This window comes from Haliotis rufescens, unplaced genomic scaffold (genome assembly GCF_023055435.1).
Source record: "Haliotis rufescens isolate VD_foot unplaced genomic scaffold, xgHalRufe1.0.p SCAF_4, whole genome shotgun sequence".
Classification (NCBI taxonomy): Eukaryota; Metazoa; Mollusca; class Gastropoda; order Lepetellida; family Haliotidae; genus Haliotis; species Haliotis rufescens.
The window spans coordinates 8854962-8873037 of NW_025964112.1; the positions used below are offsets into that span (position 1 = coordinate 8854962).

At 40.4% G+C, this 18076-nt stretch overlaps 1 protein-coding gene across 3 annotated transcripts in view; it reads right to left on the bottom strand.

Annotated features, from left to right (window-relative positions):
* Positions 1–4059: 4059 nt before the first annotated feature.
* The window catches only part of LOC124135831 (mucin-3B-like), a 37705-nt gene continuing 23688 nt past the window's right edge, over positions 4060–18076 (bottom strand). For 2 of the 3 annotated variants that reach the window (XM_046501442.2, XM_046501443.2), the window contains exons 10-22: positions 17582–17802; positions 17363–17459; positions 16512–16732; positions 15192–15285; positions 14257–14391; positions 12011–12139; positions 11363–11589; positions 10350–10498; positions 9333–9472; positions 8778–8862; positions 8001–8169; positions 7303–7420; positions 4060–6944 (exon numbers count right to left, since the gene is read on the bottom strand). In XM_046501442.2, coding sequence (XP_046357398.2) covers positions 6790–6944; positions 7303–7420; positions 8001–8169; positions 8778–8862; positions 9333–9472; positions 10350–10498; positions 11363–11589; positions 12011–12139; positions 14257–14391; positions 15192–15285; positions 16512–16732; positions 17363–17459; positions 17582–17802 — 1940 coding nt within the window. In that variant the 3' untranslated portion in view covers positions 4060–6789. The remainder of the gene's footprint in view (positions 6945–7302; positions 7421–8000; positions 8170–8777; positions 8863–9332; positions 9473–10349; positions 10499–11362; positions 11590–12010; positions 12140–14256; positions 14392–15191; positions 15286–16511; positions 16733–17362; positions 17460–17581; positions 17803–18076) is intronic. The other variant, XR_006861270.2, reaches the window with a different exon arrangement.

Consider the following 18076-nt stretch of genomic DNA (forward strand, 5'->3'; position numbering starts at 1 on the left):
AACCATGAGTACGTTAATGACCCAAAATATGTTTGTACCGCCTTTATCTACTACATCTCCTCAGACAACGCAGCTTCCTTCTGTTCAAATAATATTATGTTTTCTGAAAACTTCCAGAATCAACAACTTCAAAAAAGTTTGCACATTTCTATAAGTTGGAGATCCTGTGGTCCAAAATTGGCCTTTATCACAATCTTCTCATTTCGTATCTGGAATTAAACACACAAAAAGATATATATTGCCTTTATTCGAAACAGTTAGACCGAATCTACCGGTTTACCAATTGGTGCCCCACAAGGGTCGGTGCTGAGCTCTGTACGATTCATACTAGTGAGTGAGTATTGTTTTACGCCGCACTTATCAATATGCCAGCAATATCACGACAGGGAACACTAGAAATGGGCTTCACACATGTGTACCCATGTGGGGTGTTAAAACCGGGTCTTCGACGTGAGTAGCAAACGCCTTAACCACTAGGCTACACCATCCCCACTCTGGCAATACTGGGGCAGTGTGGTAGCCTTGTGGTTCAAACATCCAATCCCCACATGGGTACAGCTTGTCAAGCCAATTTCAGGTGTCTCCCTACGTGATTTTGCTGGAATGGCGAAGGACCATTCTCACTATTTATACTCAAACAATTACTAAGTATGAAGTTTGTTGTTTATCCCCGCACTCAGCAATATTCCAGCTACATGATGGCGGTCTGTAAATAACCGAGTTAATGTCGTGCGCCAGACAGGGTGACAACAAGTACCATATTTTAACGTCTTTTGGTATGACGCGGCCGGGGATCGAACCCCGGACCTTCCGCTCTCCGGGAGGACGCGCTACCACGGAGGCGGTATTGTATTATGAAGTACAACTGAAGTGATGTTCAAACATCAATATACTAAACATGCTATCCTAAACATCCCCTGCAACTCTATTATGCTAAATTAAACAACATGAAAGTAACCCAAAGTGAAACTCTCACCTTTAATAAAAAGCCATGTTATTATTACACAGAGATCCCACGCTCCCATATTCACCGGGCGGGTGTGCTTTGGCATCTAATAGTTCCCCACCTTGCTAGTGTTTGCAAAGACGCCTCACATCGAGACACGTGCATACCAACAACGTCTATTTACACGGGTTGCCAGTATACCGATACGAAACGACTTTATAATTATTATATGACGTTATATTTGAACGAATAGGGTGCGACGAGAACGATTGATTTCCATGCACGACAGAGTGTTTCTAGGCCGTTTACTTCTGTGTACACAGTACACAACCTCAGAAGATGGTCGAGAAGATGCAGTTATTGGTCTCAATCCACCATTTGTATCATTACCATGGTAACTACAATTCAAGGCGTAGCCTATAGTGTCAGCCGATCAATTGTTGTGTAAATATGCGTCGTGTCAGTGGTGATCATGTACCGCTTTGAAAAAATAGAGCATTTGCTTGCCTTTTGCTATTCTCGGCGTTCAATCAATGGTCGTATTGGAAAGTTCACTTTCTTGTGTCTACTTTCCTTTCTCCGCCATTTTGTAAAGCGAAAGTTAAATGACGGATGAAAACAAACTCGTTACTTTCGAAAAACGCATCGTTAATGTTCTTTCTTACGTATTTGATAATGCGTTTCTCAGAAAGGTAAATAGCTCTTGACTATTATGAGTACGAGTCAGCGTATTTGGAAAGCGTGAACATAAAAAAAAGTAAACCAGTGTTAACTCAATCTATATAATACACCGTCATGTTGAACACGTATCTGTTGTAAGGACTCATCGATGTTTTACTTGATAGACAATTTCGACATTAGTTCTGGCTGGGAAAATAGTCTGAAGTTGGCACATACACGTGCTTCAAATGTCACACGTGAATGTGTAGATGTCTAAATAAATGTTCTTAGAATATTAAACACATATGAAAAGATTAAAATAGGACTGGTGCTCTGGACGTAAAAAGTACAGGGTGGCAATTAGTGCAGTTATCTAGAATCCTGTTCAACTAAAAGAGCCTAGGGCTATATCTTTAAACATCGACTAACGACAGCTTTGTGAGTCACGTCCGAGACGCATTATCTAATGCCGCTATTCTCTGTCATGCATATTTCACACCGAGGTATGGTGCTGAGTTTGAGATATAGTGGTCGGATTGAAATGTGTGACTTAATTATATATAAATTGTGCGTATTTATCCTATGGTGATGATAATACTATTCATTTCGTTGGCAGCATTCTATATACTGTTTCCAATATAAATTCACACATGTGGGATAGGAATCCTTATTATCCATTGGGTTTTAGAAATAACCGAGTTAATAAAAATCGTTCACAAGTGCAAATATCACTTCACGCGCACCTTTGTATTGTATGCGTCATCCCGACGGCATTGTTGACGCCATTCGAATCCTGTTGTTACGTCATGTCGGAATGACGTCACACTAGAAACGACGTCATAACTGAACATTGTTGACGTCGTTCGACAAATATGATTTTCTAAGTTGGTCGTGATCAGTGCATGTTTCTGAAGGGGAGCTAAAAAGGATGAAGAAATAATGGGTAATAAAAGAAATTATAACACTCGCATGTGTGTCATACTGATTTTATTTTTTAGGACATGGTAACCATAACTTACAGTAATATCCTTTAGCATCCGTAATATATGACATTTGTTTTCATCTCCAGGAGAAGCAACAAGGGCGTTAGTCGTTATCCGAGAATCGAGTAGTGATAAGTTTATATTTACTGTAAAGCATAATTGTTAACAAACAAACTAACTATGCCTGTCAACCCCGTTCGTCTCTCCCCATCTCGTCACATTGTTGTTTCCTTTCGATACAGTTCCTTTTGTCAGCACTAGTTTACCTACCTTTTACGACCAGTGGAATCTGTCTCGGGGGAAAGTCGTTATTCTCTGGCGTTGATGTCATATATTTCTATGTGCCATTTGAAAGATATGTGACCATGTGAATGGCAGTTTGTGCTCCTCATCTTTGCAAGAATCGATATAATTTATAGTGAAGGGACAAATAATCATCATCACTAGACTTTTTTGTATGAGAAACAACAGCGAACTACATGAACTATTTCTATAGGAGAGTGTATAGGAAGGTAGGCTGATCATCAGATAATGACTACAATAAGTTGAAAATATACGACGACAGTAATGTGTACTTAAGTGACTGGCCTTAGAGGTTTAGGGGAACACCTTGTCTCGGCCACATTCAACACTGACAAGCTGGATGTTATTTTTACACCGCTGTTATACACCATCATTCATTTGGCCAACAATGAAAACTTTCGCTCATTAGATACGTATTGAAATACTTTCGCTGTAAGAAACATTTGTTGCATTAGCGGGGACTAGTTTAGTAATGCGCGTCAGTCAGCCACCAGATCCCCATTTTGGAGCGAATGTTATTAAACGCCAAAATCAACAATATTTCAGCTATTTTATGTTGGCCTGTTGGTAATTAATAGCAATATTATGAGCAAAGACCAACGCCATCGGAGTACAAAGACACGAAATAAACCAATGCACCGAGCCAGATCACCAGATGCATTTTAGTCGCCTCGAGCGACAAGCATAGGTTACTGGTGACCTATTCAACCTCAGTTTCCCTTGGGAAGTCTGTTCTTGCGATAAGTTTGTTTGTTTTTGTTTGTTTGTTAACGCCGCATTTAACGATATTCCAGCTATATGACGGCGGTCTGTAAACAATCGTGTCTGGACCAAACAATCCAGTGATTGACATCATGGCATCAATCTACGCAATTGGGATACGATGACCTGCATCAACCAAAGCAGCGAACCTGACTTCCCGATCCCGTGAGTCGCCTCTTACGACATGCAGAGTCGCCTTTTAGGGTAAGCATGGGTTGCCGAAGACCTATTCTACCCAGGATCTTTAAGGATCTCATGCGATAAGTATGGGATACTGATTACTTATCGTCCCTATATACATGATTAGTTTAAAGGCTCCGTGCGGAGTGTTCATCAAACAAGCGTACACCATGTTCTTGACTGGTATTGTGAATGTTATGCGATGTAGGAATCACAAAACATTGATGGAGAAGGAAACAGTTTATTAAGAATAGCACGCATACATGCGTGAACGGTTCATAACAAGCGACGTGCTGCAACACAACAGAAAACATCTTAGGGTCTATCTAAAAAACATTGCGGCCGCGTAAACAACAAACAAACAAACAAAATTGGTTTCAGTGGAGAAGAAAATGTAAACTGAAGAAGAACGGATGGACGACGGACAACGTGACACGAATAAGCCAACTTAAATCTTCGATTTACGTGATTTTAAAAGTTTGAAAACATTATTTGAGGCATTAGTTCACACAAAGGAGATATTCTGCAAGTGCTCTTTAACCTGAACAAACAAGATACTACCTATCAAATGAATGGTGACCGTTTAAGGGTTTTGTACATGAAGAATGTACCTTCATTTTCAGGACAGTGTATGTTATCAACAAATGTATCTTCACCACAACACTATACAGGTAACATCATAACATATTTGGAAGAACACAAACATAAGATAAAACTATACAGCTCAATATTTAACTCAACTTTTCCTTAGAGAAAATTGTGGCCATGATTCAGTAGACAGAACATTTCGCAAATTGCATACATGTAATATTGTCTCTGGGATGCGTCATGTAAAACACTAGCTCCTTTCTATCATATATTAACGTAATCTTCCAGTAATACCCCCTCACCCCCTTGACAAGTACTCCTGAACTATTTGATTCCATTCCTGAAGCCGTAACATGCATTTAAAAGTATTCGGTATGTTATATGGAAAAGATATATTTCACACCAATCATTTAGTATGAATATACTAATATTTAATCAGGAATATCACCGGTTTGTCTAAGTACGTACGACAGTAATACGACACGGTCACTCTTATTTTCCTTTTCGTAAATTATGACAAGTCAATGAATATTATATGAACTTTGTACCCTGATATGTATACCCTCTAGATAAAAGCAATAAAAATCCATTGTACGACTCCGACTACATCAAAAGTAATCGTTTATGAATCACTATCAGAGAGTGATGACACCAGGTGTTCGCGAAATGTCTGCCGTAACCAGCCCCACCGGTGTCACTTGTCACAAACGCAAGCCAGTTAATTATTCACCTGAAAGAGATACACGGGAACTACACATGTCTAACATAATAAACGTTTTGAAAGCTTTGATTTGACCTTGTCAAAAGCTATGTCATCTGACTATAATACATAATCAATATGATTATCAAGATATTAGAAGATGTATTTACTAATTTGCTCGAAAGGCACGCTGTTTCCCAATGCAACCTTCCTTCTTTGATGGATTTTATGTACATACGGGATGGCATTAATGACAGTAACCATTAAACGATGACATTCGATGGGAATGAGAAGTGTTGTTAGCATGCAAATAGCATATCACATATGTGACAATGAAGCAGTGCATAATTGCAATTATTGGCACATGCTCAGCGCTCATCCACTTAGTCTTGCCAGATCTGATATATATTGTACATTAAAGGGAGTCCTAGCCATGTTTGAAAATAGCTATTTAAAACCATGACAAGTATTACCCTAATAACACACATATTCAGACCTATTTTCACACATGTCGTTAAAAGAATATACTCATGCGATGTATATCAAACGCAGGTACCCAAATGTAAAACGTGAGTGGTGTAATCTCATTTATGATAGCCCACGCACAGTACCAACCATACAGTATAGGTTAGGGAGCATCCATTTCATGTCTTGGGGGGTGGGGGTTTGAAGAGGTTTTCTTATTGAAAAGTTGGTTCAGACCCCCACTGCCACCCAATACCATCCAAATGTATGTTCCTTTAGAAAAGCACATGTGGTGATATAGTTGTCCAAAATTCAATTCCCACATGCCCCTGAAGTGTCAAATAAATACCACAAAAGATAACTATACACCATCCATTGTAACGAAATTGTAAAAAGAATGAACTAACTACGTGCATATGGTTCATTATGACGTCTGACTGTGTCGGGATTGTATTTATATAAATGGCCTAGGGATAGTGTGTGTGGATCACATCGCCATCATACAAAAGGATTAAACTAAATACAAAAGATTACTACTAGAAATAATTAATCGTGCTCCTCAAATTAAAGTGACGTACATAACACAATAAGGTATCAGTTAGTTGCCATGGATTCGAAATAGAAATACATTACAATTCTAGTTCAATATGATATGTATTTACGAAAATAGTCTTTTTGGTCGGCGAGTTAGTAGTTAAAAATGCTTACATTGATTTAATGGAAGGGTGTTTTGTATTTTTCAGTAACTAGTTTAGAAGGCTTCGATCAATTCCTAACATGGCCGTAGACTACATTACGATGCATTTGGCCAACTATTACATGAACAGTAAATAGTAAATATAATTGTCGACACTATTTTGCCTTATCTCCAAATGGAATATGTTACGGTGCAGAAGATGGTCGAGACTGATTGTTCTCTGCCGTTGACGTAATATATTTATATAGTTTTGTGTAACTATTTTAATGTTTCCAATCAATCAAACATGTCAAAGAGCGGGTGGGAAAATAAATTGAAACTTCTTCATTTTTTTTATTGTGGATTTCGGCTCCGGTTGGTGGAATTCGTTAATAAAAAATATATAAATATTGCTTTGGCTTGGTATTACTTCAAGGTATCAAGTCGAGACTGGAAAAGGGCACAGGGCCTAGGTCCCTCTTTGTGATGCGGCACATGGGTGTTGTGGATTGGATCTGGAAGTGTTTCATCGCATCTTTGGTTTGTGCAGAAGCCTGAATGTGAGGAACACGCAGAGTGCCACAAGCGCCACCACAAGACCTCCCAGACAGAGAACGGTGGGGAGGAATTCAAACGGCAATCTACACGAACTGCTTTCACTGACTTGGGAAACCGTGGTGCCTGAAACAAGCGCTGTAAGTTAAGAAAAGAAGACACTACAAGGACGATACAAGTACTCTTGATTCCGAAGTTTGAGGTGTTACCTTCTTGATGCCAATACGCATTAATACCAATCTAGCCTGGTCGGTCTTGAAAAGTGGTTAGTTGTGTAGCCAGGTGGAAGCTACATCGATCTTTTGAGCCACAGTCCACTTATCAATAAATGGATATAATCACAATCTCTTTTGCCTTTTAGTACAATTTGTGTTCCTGGCTGCTCTGGACAAAGGTACTTCAATATTTTAAAAGCGTATACCGTACACGGTATTGATGAAGGAGTGCGGAATTGCTACTTTTTGTACTACTAGTCTTCGCTTACTTGATTCATTTGTCTGACCGCTAGAGGCGTTGGTTTCTGGGATGTAGATATTGAACGTTGACTGAACAGTGGTCTCCTCGTTAGATGACTGACGTTTGCGTCGACTGGTGCACTTGCGCTGAGGACAAAACCGTAAGAACGCGTATTTGATACACGAGCATGATACAATCGAGCATCCTCTTTCTACCAAGATTTCAAAGAGCTATACGACACTTGCATTGCTCAGGAGTTGTTTGATCAAGGTTACAACATTCAAGGGTTCAATAAAGCTTTCAAAATGTGTTATGGTTGACATGTGGAGGACATTTCCAAATTTGACGCATGAGTGACAAAAATGATGTCGCATACAATTCACAATTTTGACTTGTATCATATGTCCCCGTGTTTTTCGGGGTAATGATGACTTGCCTTTGCATGTGTTTGTGACGGGTGAATCCGATGGGACAAGATACGCACACCTTTTCGCGTACACCTGGTATCACCATTATTTGATAGTGATTCATAAACACATGATCGTGATATAGTCGGAATCGTACCATCGACTCTGCTTTATGCAGAAATTTCTATTGGATATGGAAAGGGTTTTGTCCCTTTATTTGTTAAGTCATATTGGTCATACCTCAACAGAAAGGGGGCCCGAAGAAAACTGAATCATATTTTCTCACTATTGCCAGTAAAGAACTATTGTCGGGTTTTACCACGTCACAATCTCCAGCGTTGACACACACTCGCAGGTTGACTTCCACGGTCAGACGGAAACTGTTGACAAACTTGAAGGCCCAGAAGCAGAACCTGATGATGCGCTTGTTGGTTTGCGGGTAGAAGGGCAAATTGACCAGCACAGCGATAGAGTCACTAGCTTGGCAACTGTAATAAATAATCAATTATTGTAACTTATTGCTTTCAATGAGAAGCTGAATGGCAGTTCAATAACAACCAGTATCTGTCTTGTCTAGGTTGATACTCCTGGACAATTACTTGGTATTATTCTCTTTCATCTTACACAATGTTTTAAATAAATTACACTGTAACGTTAACAGTAACATTAATATTTTCAAATTTCATTTGACCTTGTAGAGACGTGCCCTTTGCTTATTGTGAATATGGTCCTGATTTATTTAAAACAGGACATGTATGTTTTTTTCTTATTAAAGGTAGCTCGAAATCTACACCCGTACTTCCTCTAATAAACGCCAAATATTCAATACACGCTGGGTAAAAACAAATTTTGGAAATGAGACTGAGTATAGTAAATAAAGCGAAAAAAAATTTCAATATCTCTGTCAAAAGAAGAATCGGTTGTACGATCCTGACTATATCATTAGCATGTGCTTATGAATCACTATCAAAAACTCTAAGTGAACATCCATTCACATGCATTGCCATCATGAGTGAGAAACGTAAGTTGCGTCAACGAAATTAATATTCTCTAGAAGGGTTAGAATCATATTATACATTCCTATGCAAATACACACCCCTGCGTGTACACCGGCCATGACATGGGCGTAGCGGGAAGAGAGTTGTTGAACGTAATGTCCAGAATCTCCAGACCACCAAACTCTGTAACACAGGTTTTAGATTTAATCGTCACGTACTAGCTAAGACAACATTCAAGAATACATGCATAGATATCGTTTTCGAGCGAATGTATACCAGAATGCTTACTCGGGTTTTGTAAACTAAGCATGGCATTCCGAGTAGCCTGTATTATGATTCTTGGTTTGACAACGCTTGGGTTTCACGGAGTTGGTAAACGTATGCTTGCGTTACTCTTCGCCAACGTGGTTGGTTGTGGTTAAGCTTTAGGGCGACGTGGAAAAATAAACTACGGTTATAACGAACTCAAAGGGACCACTAATTTCAGTTCGTAATAAACGTAGTTTGTTATAAGCATATATACAGCATAAATACATTAAATGGCCGGGACTAAAAAATAAGTTCGTTGTATCCGTCAGTTCGTTATAAGCGTGTTCGTTATAAACGTAGTTTACTGTACTATCAATAAATGTGTATTGTGAAAGCACTTGTACCTGGTGGAACATCGAGTGTGACGCAGACCTTTTTGGACAGACGGATCGGGGACGTTGATACCACCGGTGATCCATCTATGTCGGCAGCCAGTGACACTGGGGAGAACGTGTTGGTCGCATTTACCTTGGTGAACGGGTCCCTGTGAGGACATTGATGACGGTGTACTCAATAAGCAATAGTTAAAGCAAATACAGACGGAGCATACACCGATAGATCATATAATTGTTGTCTTGTGTATTTGCTGTTTACCGAGCACTCGATATTCAAGTTACATGAAATAGATAGTCGAGTTTGGACCAGAATCCAGTAATTGATGATGAACATCGGTCCATAGCGGCAGGATACGATGACATACGAACAAGTCACAGAACCTGACCACCCCATCCATTCAGGCAGCTATTGCATATGTTGCTACATTGGTAACCAGCTCGTGGTATTCCGGGACAAGCCGTATAGCGACTCGTGCCCCTCTCGTGGCCATTCTTACGACTGGGTTCCGTCTAAGCGCAAACAGGCATAGCTGAAAGAATTGTCAACTCGTTGCGTAATGATTCAAGTATATTTTCCCCCATATATCATACATATTCCAGATGCTATTTAAACACATCAGGACTTATGGTATTATACAGCATGATTGAACACATTTTACTGTATCTCGGGTATATTTTTAGAAGCAAGACATTTGTAAAATAAAAAATGATTCCTCATGGATTCTTTAACCGAAGTACTTAAAGTCATACGCGCATTCTGATTGGTTTGTCGTAATTTCGCATATAACGTTCATCGCTAGGGGGTCAAAGCTTCTTGTAGGTTACGGAAAGGGGCGAGTGGTGACGAATGATGTTGTTGGAGATGAATTCTTACGGGGGTTGCTTGGGGTTTCATTGTTTAGAGCGGACAAAACCATTGCACAGTGATCGTGTGGATTTGTGGAACTTGGGACATACACTTACTTATAGACAAAGATAGCATTCTAGAAATATACATTGATAAACGAAGAGATCAATTGAACTTACAGATTCGAGTTAATGGTCACCGCCTCAACACTGACCAGGAGGTTGTTCTTGTTAAACCTGCATATGACAGTGACCACTTGGTCCAGCCCGGTGTTGATTGCCGTGTTGTACTGGATCATAAACTCTCGCGTGTATCGGATATCAGCACTCTGCAACCAAACACATCACATATTATACTAAATGTATAGCGTTGTGTAGCATTGGATTCGTGTACTATTCTGCTTTTTACGCCCAATGGATACTCGAGACCGATCGTTCAATGGCGTTGGCGATTTATATATACTACTACTACACTGTTTGATAATCACCATGTCAAATAACAAACACTTAATTCAAACTCTACTATGACTGTTTGTTATTGTTTGTTGTTTAATGCCGCACTCAGTAATATTCCAGCTATATGAGGGCGGTCTGTTAATAATCGAGTCTGGACCAGACAATCCAGCGATTTATATCATGAGCATCAATCAACGCTATTGGTATACGATGACATGCATCAACCATGTCAGCGAGCCTGACCATCCGATCCTGTAAGTCGCCTCGTACGACAAGCATGGGATTCTGAAGAGCTATTCTATCCCGGCTCTTCACGGGTCCACTATCACTGAAAAAGTGAGTTTGGTTTAACGCCGTTTTTAACAGTATTTCGGGAGGATCATGACGTGTCAGGGTACTGTGGTGGGATACTCCACTATGAATCATCATGACTACACTATTAGTTGAGGAAATGTATTAGAATCGGGTGAATGTAGTCAGTGAATGTAGCGCAACCTTTATGTTACGGTTGGGAACACCAGAAAGGGGCGGCACCTAGTGTACCAAATTGGAGAATCGAACCAAGGCCTTCGGCGAGACGAGCGAACACTTTAACTACTAGGCTTCCCCACATTCAGCTTTGTCAAGTTTGTCTTTGTCTGGCATCGTACCCCGATTTCTGTTGCAACAGACTTTACAAGTCCTCATTATATACCTGCACTATCCCCAAGGTTTTATTTGATACGAAAACGTCTTACCCCTTCCTGGGGCGAGATCACTCCACACGCAGCACTTGAATGGGTTACGTTTACAAAGAAACCCTTGAGATCATCGTCGATGTCGTCTCCCGGTTGTGGTGGGTCGGGAACCCTGGCTGCCACACAATCACTTTCGTCCATCTTATCCATGACATATATTGCCCCTTGAAAGTCTCCGTGTGGCTTTGCATAGAACACCATGCTGTCCTTCGTACATTCAGCTTTCACTGGTTAAAATGCCATTTAGCATTAAGAGGCAATAGCTACTTCAGAAATAGCATATTCACGAAATATAGAAATATGACAGTTCTAACACAACGAACAGCAAGTACGTAATTCAGATTTTCTGATTTGTAAATTTACATTCTCAAGTTTGTTTGTTTGTTTGTTTGTCGAGGAATTTGACACTTGTAACGCTACCTCAATCATATTAAAAGAAATCGCACAGTGCACATTTTGCTGATGGACATCTTAGACATTTTAACATTGAAAATTTATATATATTTTCTGTTTTCGGCACACATTTACATCATTTCAAACAATTTCGGTGTGCTTTTTTGCCCTTCAGTTTACACCGTGACTATAAATACATAAAGTATATACACCCTTCCAATGTATTCTCCTCGTGGCATATAAAACTATACTTACAGTAGGTGTGTTCGCAGTTGTCTCCATAGTAACCAGGAAAACAAGCACATGAGGTTAAACCGCCATTCTCCTGACATTCTCCATTGCTGTTACAGCTGTTCTGACGGCAAGCACTGTCAGTCTTCCATTCTAAGTGAATATTTTACACACTGAACATTTCAAAATGCATGTGAGATCGAGTATAATGTTTTCGATATACTTACTTGAGCTATTCACATTGAAGCAACATTGCTGAGTATATGAAAGGACGTCAACCTGTCATTGTCGCCACACATATAAATAGAGGTTATCATGCGAGTGTGTTTGGGGATGGTAAATATCCTGCATTAGGAATAAACATTGTATTTAGCGAGCCTTGGCGAGCTAAATACATAGTGTTTATTCCTAATACAGGATATTTACCATCCCCAAACACACAAGCCTGATAACCTCTTTATCATATACTGTCATTCTTTTAATTCTGTGCTTTAAAATCGCTTTCCCTCTCTCACAAACATTACCGAAACATTGCGAGTTTTCCTGGAATGCGCGCATTAATATTTTTTACGTCACAGGGTCAGTGATGTGTCAGTCGGACAGTGACAGTAGCCAATATAGTTCCAACTGAAATCTGTTTCTTATACAGTGGCGAAGCAACATATACGCAAAACAACAGTTGTTTTTAATTGCCTTCGCGGTAATCCATCGGTCTGTCCGCTAGAGTAACTACCCTTTGTCAAAGGGAAGCTACTCTAACCCTAGTCTATAAGACGTCACGGCCACGGTCAGACGTTGTTGACAGTCGGTTTGTCCTGTCATGACGTTTAGAAGTGTAGTCAGATGTACACACAGCGACAAAACGAAACAAGGTAACAATTCAAACATATTTCGGCCAAATCCAACTATTTTAATTTGTGGAGAAGGTTTCAAGCTGCAGAGGTCTACAAGCACAGATATAGCTACTGATCCTGCTTGGCTAGGCCTCGATCGTGCCCTCGCAAAGCTGTTTCGAAATTTATATCTCCAAAGTTGCCAAAACTTATAAAATGCCTTAGCTACGTCACAGTTAGACACTGATTTTCAGTATATTAGACTGTTCTTTTGATAATGATAGCAATTATCCCTGTAGTTTATCCAGATTCACGATGGTTAATTCTGACTCGATCGCCGAATGACGAGGGCGACGCCATGTTTGTTTATAAACAGTGAAAGTAGTCCTACTTGACCTTTGATATTTGCATCTCTATCCGCATATGACCCCAACGGATATCGTTTTTATCCGTTGGCTTTATCCTGCCGAGAAACCTACCCATTATATGATAAATTTACTTATTCACAAGGACCATATATCACTTCATGATCATTAAATGTCATATAAGGTGCAATATTTCACACATTCTATTGTATTGGGTTTCTTATGACAATGGTTAATATGGAAAAAAACAAAGTATGTATTATCTGAATACTTGTCAACACATACATGTATAGTGCTGCGGACTTTAACCACTTATTTTCTCTGAACAAATCAAAACTCGTTATGTTAGCGTTCTGTCGTTAATAAAACGGACACTCAATCTAAAATCGTTATTTATAATTATTATTATTATTATTATTATTATTTAAATATATAACGTCAATGCCAGAGAATAACAAGTCTCGATTCTTCGACGATACAGATTCCATTGGGTGTAAAAGGCATTATTGAATGGATCACAGTGAATCAGTGAAAAGTGAGTATTTGTTTGTTGCCTCATTCCGCAATGTACTCCTGCGTTGAGACGGCGGCCTGTATACAAACGTGTACTCTCGTGTGATGGACCAGAACATCTAGTGATACGATCGCCATTTGCTGATTTTGTTGAAACTTAAAAGCAAACGATTGCTGAACGTTGTACATGTATATCAAGTGTTACAGCCATCGTGAAAAGTCCACACTGCAGGGTTTCTACGTATGTGTTGACTACATGGCCTATCCTGGATATTCTCCAGACAGCCAAGGTGTTGGACCTGTGACAACACCCGTGAAGATCCTGGTCAGAATTTGTCTTCAGCAACCAATACTTGCCGTAAAAGGCGACTATGCTTGTCGTAAGAGGCGACTAACGGGATCGGGTGGTCAGGCTCGCTGACTTGCTTGATACATCATATCCAAATAACGTGGATCGATGCTTATGATGTCAATCACTGGATTGGACTTGTCCAGACTAAATTATATACAGGCCGCCGTCATATAGCTGGAATATTAAACAACAAACAAACAAACAAACCTGTGACAATGTTGCACTCATCGCCCTCCCTTGCCGGCTGCCCGACACATTCACAGATTGGCAGTGTAGGGCGGCATACCTCGTCTGAACTATTGCACGCGCTACCCTTCCGGCGGCAGTCAAAAGACCTACTTTCTGTAATTCAAACATGATGTTCATTAAGTGACTCATCTCGATGAAGACAAAAACGCTTAATTGTTGAATTTGATATGAATAATTATGCATTATCAACAAACAGCAATGATGACACCCTATAAACCCCTGTGAGGATTTGGGGGAAGTAAAGTCCCCGAGTGTCCAATGCCTGTTACAGCTGACTCATGAACATCGGGTGGTAACCATGCGTGATCTTCCAGATTGTGTTTAATCGTCCACGAAGTTGTAAATGTTGGCGCATATCAACCTTTGGTCTGTGTCACCAGCTTTGATAATACAAAGGACGTTAATTTGACGCAAAAGACATTTTATCCTAATCACTCATACTTTCAAATCCCACAAAACAATTTCGTTATGATTCCAAAACAAACTGACAAACCTTTTATGCGCATTGATGTCAAAAATCTAAAACAGAACACTACAAACAAGTTGTCTCCTGGATGGAGACGCAAGAGATAATGTATTGTAGTGTATCGTAAGAAGGAACAGTTCACTTGAAAAGAACCACGCATTTAGATAAAGAATAATTTGCTTCTAAGGACAGCGTTTAGACATCGCAAAAATCGTTTAACTGTGTTTACATGTTGCTATCAATCAATACCGTACATATCAATGGGCTCATTTATTATGTTTGTACAGTAAAGTGGTTGTCCTGATTTTGTAGTTTTATTCCTGCAAATAATGAACGTTTATCTGTGAAATAATCGTTTGTGTCTCAATACGCCTTGTTTACGTCGATTTATTGATACAACGAACAGGCGATCCTGCTAAATACTCACTATCATTGTCGACTATCGTGGCGTTTACCGGGGCAAAGGGTGCAACGTTTGGTCCAGCTATGTCCAGTGTGAAGACCTCATCACCTTCAATGTCCTGGAATGTAACAAGGGGATTTGCATAGTTATTGTTTATATTTCATCACACTGGAGATGATAAGAATATCTACCAGGCAGAAATGTGTATACTCAAACCTCTTGGCCACTGGCGTCTTGAAAACATCATATAGATAATGAAAACTATAATCTCAGTATGCTTTTTCAGGCGACAGTGTTTATCATAAAACAAATAAACAAAAGTGACAAACCTTTTCCATATTCACCAGAAATCTCTGCTAAAAGCAGAGTCCACTATACGATTCCGACCATACCATGACCATTATTAATCACTTTCAAATAGTGATAATCCAGTGTCCGCGAAAAAATGGTTTTAAAAACGTATTTAAACCCAAAGCCTTTTTTCAGCCAGGTTTTCAAAGAATTTCCTTGACTAACATTGTACACTCGTATACTCAACCGTAGGTTCACTGAAAACTAAGAACTTGGACCCTGGCTTTTAAAATAGAAATGTGTAATCTTTCATACACACCTCAACATCCAAGTGGAACGAATTTAATCTACCCCCTTGTACAACACATACGATACAATACTCCGAACATGATAATCATCATCAACCATATGCTTAAAACATACATATAGGGTGGCCCAGTCGTCTAAGGCACCGCAATTCACCGTGCACGCAATTCGAATCCCGGTTCGCCCCGATAATATTTCTAGGTTTGTCAGCACCTCACCGAAGTGGGAAAATGTCTGACACCTGCAGCACTTAGGACTGACTTAAGCTGACACGCCGTGATATAACTGGAATACTGTTCAAAGCGGCGCTAACTCCCTCACTTAAACATACGTCACGTTGATAACAAGTACATCCCCGAATACAGCTCTCACTGGCCCGTCATATTTGGGGATTTGATGGACACTAGTGACACAATTCGTGACCGGTTTCACAAAGCGATCATAGCCCTGCGACTGTCGTAAGTCCCTTAACACAGACGCATGACAGTCGTAATGCTAAGATATCGTTTCGAAGCGGGGCCATGTGGTGCCGTTGTTTTTGTCTAAGAGTCCTGGGCCCCGTTGCACAAAGCGATCTTAGCGCTAAGACTATAGTAAGCCTATGTTAAAGTATGGGTGTTACGATCATCTTAGCGCTAAAATCGCTTTGTGCAAGTGGGCCATGGTGTAGTTCACTACTACTTCAGTAGCAGGACTCTGCAGTATGTGAATACTGGTTCCAACCAGATACAAGAATCCCGTACTCACTGCATCATCTGTGATGTCAATGTTAAAGGTGGCAGTGAGGGAACCGATGGGGAAAGTGACGTCATAATTGGACAGGTGCGTGAAATCAGCAGCAGCCGTCGTCTCATCCGTGGTAGTCACATGGACCGTTAGTGCATCAACAGCCAGCGTCCGTTGTAACGTGACCTCCAGACTGGTGGACTCATACGATGCAGGGAACGACGTCAGCGTTACAGTCTCGTCTTTTTAATGAAAACACATCGATAACTGAGTAAATTCTTCAGTCAAAGAGGTTGTAAACTGATTTCTCATTTTACGACATTGGCTTTGGTACGTTACTGTCTATGATAGGTGACAATGACGATGTTTATCATGGCAGTGAATCCTTATCACAACGCGAAGTGGGAATTATTGGGAATTAACATACGTAAAAGAGAAACCGTTTTATAGTCAAATATGTTTTGTTGGTTTGTGCAACAGTCCAGCTAATATGACGGCGGTCTGTAAATAATAATTGAGTCTGGACCAGATGATCCAGTGATTGACAGCATGAGCATCGATCCACGCAATTGAGATATGATGACATGCATCAACCAAGTCAGCGAGCCTGACCACCCGATCCCGTTAGTCGCCTCTTACGACAAGCATAGTCGCCTTTTACGGCAGGCATGGGTTGCTGAAGACCTTCGTAACGCTTAGGCTTAAACCGCAAGAGAAATTGATACTCAGATTACTATGAAATTACGTCATGGATTTCAAACTATCTAAGCTCTTATGCTTCATGGTAGGGTTATCTGGAGACCACTTGTTGAATGGTGGTTTTACCTGCTTGGATCAAATGCTCACAATGCAAACATGGTAGCGGTTCTTACCATCGTCATCGACAATAGTGATGGTCGTTGATGGATCTTCTCGCAGCTGCGCCGATGAAGTTATAGCTATGGTGAAGTTTTCCTGGGGTTCGTATACCTTAAAAAAAAGCATACGGACTTAGGCTACCAGTGAACAGTCAAGTGTCCCCTTTTGGATAGAATCGGTTAGTCGTGCATGTTATTTCGGTTTGTAGGAGATGATAGTAAAATACGACTCACCTGATCGTTCACGATATCAACCGAAATGGTTTTCTCTCCCTCGCCAACTGCAAAGGTTATTGTCCCCGACCCCGACGTGAAGTCAGTGTCAGTTTCCGCAGATCCACCTGTGGTCGAGTAGTTAATGGACAGAGCTTCCCACGTGGTAGGTCTTGTCAAGGTCAAGGTCGCCGTGCCGTCCCCTTCAGCTACAGTCAGTGGTGTGGTCTGAATCGCTGGCTCTGAAACCAGAAACCAAACAGTTTATCCAAGGGCGATGAATTGGCGGAAAGTTTTGCAAAGCGGTAAACTGAGGATAAGGTGGGCATAATATATGCAATATCGTACGGATAAAACATCGGTATACTTAGTTAATTCAGCGTGTAATTGTTTGTCTGTGTATGTCTGTGTATGTGTGCGCGTGTGGTTGTGTGTGGTTGTGTGTGTGTGTGTGTGTGTGTGTGTGTGTGTGTGTGTGTGTGTGTTCCAGTCATCTAAGGCGATGCTTAGCAGTGG